General features: G+C 38.0%; 1 protein-coding gene across 1 annotated transcript; it reads right to left on the bottom strand.

Moving 5' to 3' along the window:
* Positions 1 to 785: 785 nt before the first annotated feature.
* Positions 786 to 1,442, bottom strand: LOC133785160 (uncharacterized). The gene has a single exon (XM_062224416.1). The coding sequence runs from the start codon at positions 1,440 to 1,442 to the stop codon at positions 786 to 788; it is 657 nt and encodes a 218-aa protein (XP_062080400.1).
* Between the last annotated feature and the right edge of the window lie 4,110 nt (positions 1,443 to 5,552).

Genomic DNA, 5,552 nt, shown 5'->3' with positions numbered 1-5,552 from the left:
TGAGTTAATATGTTTTGTTGGACAATATAGCGCATCATATCATGTGAGTATTGCATATTAAGATCAATTGGACCACCAATAGCCAAAGGAACATCCACATTCATTGGCCCATCTTCATTCTCCAGAACATTGTCATCCTCTTGATTCTTGGGTACAACTTGCACATGACTAACCCAACTACTATCAGAAATAGCATAAATAATCCTAGCACTCAATAGCTTCAATACTTCTTCCCTTACCACTTCTTTCATGGCTGGGTTCAATATCCTTTAAGTCTCAATAGAGGGTTTGTAATTCTCTTCAAACAGAATCTTATGCATACAAACAGTTGGGCTTATTCCCTTCAGATCTGAAATTGCCCATCCTATTGCAGATTTATATTTCCTCAAAACCCTTTGCAATTTTTCATTTTCACATTTTGAGAGTTTTGATGAAATGATCACTGGGCAAGTGAAATTCTCTCCTAGATACTCATAGCACAAATGATCTGGGAGTTGTTTCAAATCTTGCTTTTCCACCACTTCCTTCTCAACTTCACCTTCTTTAGCTTGACAAAGAGTTTCTTAAACTTTAATACCACTAGCACTAGGAATAGCACTAAGAGCCATCACACATTCAGCCACTTCATCCCCCACAAACTCACCATTCACCTTCTCCAAATCAGATTGAGTAATACTAGAATTAAGACAATGTTGTAGAGGATCACCACATAATTCTTTTCTCATTGTCTATTCTACTACTACCTCGATAGAATCCACACGATGACATGTGCTTGTGTTGTCATGCTACTTTAGTGCTTGATATATGTTGAGTTTAACCTCTTCATTATTAACCCTCAATGTCAGATGATCACCCTGTACATCAATAAGAGCTCTTCCAGTAGCCAAGAACAGACGACCAAGAATAATGGGGATTTCATGGTCTTCCTCCATATCCAATACCACGAAATCAGCAGGAAAAATAAATTTGTCCACCTTAACCAATAGGTCTTCAATCACTCCCCTAGGATAAGTAAGTGATCGATTTGCTAATTGAAGAGTAATGGTAGTGGGCTTCACCTCACCTACCCCCAACTTCTTAAAAACTGAAAGTGGCATCAAATTAATACTCCCTCCAAGATCACATAATGCCTTGTCAAATGATGACCCTCCAATAGTGCATGGTATAGTAAAGCTGCCAGGGTCTTTCACCTTTTGAGGCAACTTTTTCTGTAAGATGGCATTGCATTCTTCTGTTAGCTTCACAGTTTCAAAGTCTTCTAATCTTCTTTTATTTGAAATGACTTCTTTCATGAATTTCACATAATTTGACATTTTCTCAAGAGCATCTACAAATGGAATGTTTATGTGAATTCTTTTGAAGATTTCTAGAAACTTTGCAAACTGTTCATCTAATTTCTTCTTCTGAAATCGTTGAGGGTAAGGAATGGGAGGTTGATACATTGGAATGCTATCTTTCTTCGTGTCAGTCTAGTCACTTCCACTCTGCTTCTTGGCTTTCTCTTCCTTGTCTACCTCTTGTACCACTGACTCAACTTTCTCCTTTGAACATTCTTGAACATTACCCTCATCAAGCACCTTACCACTTCTCAAAGAAACTGGTTGGCATGATTCCTTTGGATTTACCATAGTGTCACTAGGAAAACCTCCCCTCTGATTAGAATTCACAGCAATAGCTAATTGGCCCACTTGAGTCTCAATTTTCTTCATTGAAGCACCCATGTTAGTCATATGGGTTTCTATATTGTCGAGTCTTGCTTCATTTTTTCCAAACCTCTTGTTAGACTCCATAATAAAAGTGCCCAAAATGTCTTCCAATGATTTATTTGTCTCTTGTTGCTGTTGAGAATTGAATCCCATAGGTGGTTGCAGCACATTTTTGTTATTAGCATAAGAAAAATTTTCATGGTTGCACAATCCTGGATGATAATAATTAGGCATGTTGTTGCTTCTGTAGTTATTGGTGAAGGAGCGATTTGCCATAAATTGGTCTTGTTCTGGACTCATATATTTCTCCTGCATTGTAGCAGCCGCTGTTACACTCTCCATAACTGTTGGATTATTTTGCGCTGATAGAGTAGCCATTTGGGTTTGTAAAGCAGCAATTTGGCCATGCATGGCTGTCATCTGATCTACTTCATATATCCCAGCAACTTTCCTTGGGCCTGACCTCTCAGTGGGCCATTGATAACTGTTGGTAGCCATTTCCTCCATCAAAGTGAAGGCTTCATCAGCTGTCTTGGCTAATAGAGCACCCTCAGCAACAACATCAACTATTGTTCGTGTTTGAGCATTTAACCCTTGATAAAAAATCTGAACTTGCATCCAATTTTGATAACGGTGTTGTGGGCAACATCGTAATAAGTCCTTAAACCTTTCCCAAGCCTCATAGAATGGTTCTTGCTCTAACTGTCGAAATTGCCCAATATCACTGGATAGTTGGGCTGACTTGGAATGAGGGAAGAACTTAATCAGGAACTTTCTTGCCATCTCATCCCATGTTGTAATTTTTCTAGATTGCAACCAACTCCTGGCTCTATCCCTCAAGGAGAAAGGGAAGAGACGCAATCTGATGGCATCATCAGTAATGCCATTCATCTTCACTTTGGCACATACCTCCAGAAATATGGCCAAGTGAATGTTAGGGTCTTTAGTAGCTAAACCCCCAAACTGATTTTGCTGCACCATGTTGATTAGTGCAGGTTTCAGTTCAAAGTTGTTGGCACCAATGGATGGATTTGCGATTCTAGCAAGATTTTCATTCACAATGGGCATGCAAAAGTCACGCACTGCCCGCTGCACTGGATTAAGTGGAGCCCCAATAGCTATTGGTTGATTATTATTGATGCCATTGTCACAGTTGTTGTTCACCTCGTTGTTGTCCATATTAAGCTCTTCAGTCCTTTTCTTAGTTCTCAACTGATGGAGTGTGTGCTCAATTTCAGGATTCAAAGGCTCAACAGGTGTAGAACTCCTATTCCTTCGCATATACTGAGAATACAAGCACAATCTATAACATTAGTAACAAAACAAATTAAAATCTAATTTAAAATCAAGAATTAAAGTTTCAATATTAGTAAAATTAATTTTAATCCCCGGCAACGGCGCCAAAAACTTGGCACAGATTTTTCTACCGCAAGTGTACGGTGTATTGCAATATAGTTTTAATTTAAAGGATGTCGAACCCATAAGGATTAAATATTGAATTCACCAATTACTATAACTTTTTAAGTCTAATTTTAATTAGAAAATTCAACAAATAGCTCAAACAATAAAATAAAGAAAATGAAATAGCAAAATAATGGAAGCTAATGATCTTGGAAAGAGATTAGATAAAAGATAAATGTACTAGAGTAATGATTTCACTATATTAATTATGAACCATGGTTTCTTTATTATCCTAATTATTTCCCCTCATTTGTAATTTCCAGAATTCTAATATAATGCATCTACCATTATCAAGCATATATGCAATTAATCTCAATTAATCAATATGATATCTCTATTTGCTATTAATTAATCAAGAAGTCATTAAGCAAAAATTCTTTTAAGCCAAATTCATAGAGTTCAAGGAATCTCTCAATCTCACAATCACTCTATGTCAAATCTTCCTATGTCCAATCTAAGTTTATCTTTCTCAAGCATAAACCCTAGATCTCAATTCACAATAATGATGGCCAAACATTAATATGAGAAAATTAAATCAAGAAGATATGAACAAACAAGAAGAACTTCATAAAGATAATAATAAAAACCTTAATTCAATAATCAAAATGGACCCATCTAATGCTCTAGCACAAAAGGAATTTAATTCTCCATTACAAACTTAAACACAATAGTAATGTAGTTGTTCATAATTTAAAACTAAAATAACAGGAGGAAGAAAGAAACTAGATGTAATGATGGTGATGTGATGAGTTCTAGCCTCCTTTTTCCTTTCCAAGCATGTAATCCCAGGTCTACTCTCCTCCAAAACGTAATTAGAACCTTAATTATGCTTTTCCTTTTATAACCCCTCAAAAAGACCTCTTTTTCCCATCAAAATTCATCATTTAAATTTTTTGTATGGATCCAGGCACTATTTCCCCTCGAACGGGCACTATTGCGCTACTAGAAGGCCAAATACATGCTCTTTGTAACAGTTAGGCGTTGCAGCCCTAATTTAACTCAGAAATTGCGTTGCATCCCCTGATGATGGCGCTGTAGCGCCTGGACGAATTCTGGAACGTTGATTCTTCAGGACAGGGCTGCAGCGCTAGAACAATGGGCTGCAGCCCTGTTTCACAATTTTTTTCAATTTTTCTCCGTTTCACTCCCGTTTTGTACGAACTTCGCACCACTTCTCCTTGGACCCTACACATACACAACACAAGCATAAAACCAAACAAAACAACCTAGACACCTACAAATTAGATATAAAATGACACTAATAAGTGAATCTAAAATTCACTTATCAATGACTAATAAGTCTATCCCGGTCAAATGTCTAATAAGTTTATCTTTGTCAGATAACTGATACGTCTATCCTGGTCAGATGACTGATAAGTCCGTCTCGATTGGATGACTAATAAGTCTATCTCGGAGGTCCCATACCCTCCTAGCCATGTGACGTGTAGGTCACCTTAGCCTTTCTGGCTCTAGCTCTAAGTAACTAGCCTTTAGACTAGACAAGCGCTTTTAGTTTTCATCGAACTTGAGGTCGGTTCGGCACTAATGCTCATGTTGAGTCATTAAATGTAGATGTCGATTAGATCTAATCTTTATTGGCTTGCGTTAAACACACTAAAACTATCCTTGACTCATAAGTCAATGTCGTACGACCAGTGCTCGACACTACTGCCGAACTTGACTAGTAAATCACAGCTTCACCGTTAATACCGACACCATTGTTGAATCTGACTAATAAGTCAGTGCCATTCACAAGTGAGCAAGATTTGCTAAGCATTTGGTATTGAATCAATGTCCACATTTAAATACTCAACATGCCTCATTAATAACCACGCATGTCACATATGGGGTGCAGTTTTCTTACCTTTGGTTCGAGCGAGAAATAACAATTGAACGACCCTTGAGAACGATTGATTCTTTAATCCCTTATCGGTCACCTAGTCATAACCAAATATAACTTCCAATTAATGAAATTAACAATAAAAGGGTCTTGACCTAAACCTCACTCCCGGGACCCCGAATTGTACCCAAACGATGAGTAGATTCGATCCTGAGCCTTAGGAATTGAAACCCCGAGCCAAAAGCCCTTAAAAATGCCCAAAACGAGAATATGATGGAACAGGGTAGCACCCCAGCACTCAAATCAACAAAACTCCACTTGAGTAGCGCTGTAGCGCCCCCTAGTGGGCGTTGTAGCGCTACTCCCAGACAGAAAATGCCCCTGAACCTTTTCCCTTCGACTCCACCATTTTCAACCTGAAAATCAAGCTCCCAAACACCATTTAAACCCCCAAATGAACCCAAATATCATCTACACATATCCTAGGCATCACAACCAAAGTAACCCTAACAAAAACTTCCATCAAACTCTCAACTTTCCAACTC

The sequence above is a fragment of the Humulus lupulus genome, chromosome 6, assembly GCF_963169125.1.
Source record: "Humulus lupulus chromosome 6, drHumLupu1.1, whole genome shotgun sequence".
In the NCBI taxonomy this organism is placed as follows: Eukaryota; Viridiplantae; Streptophyta; class Magnoliopsida; order Rosales; family Cannabaceae; genus Humulus; species Humulus lupulus.
The sequence above is the reverse complement of the archived record's forward strand: the minus strand, read 5'-3'. Positions and strand labels throughout refer to the sequence as shown.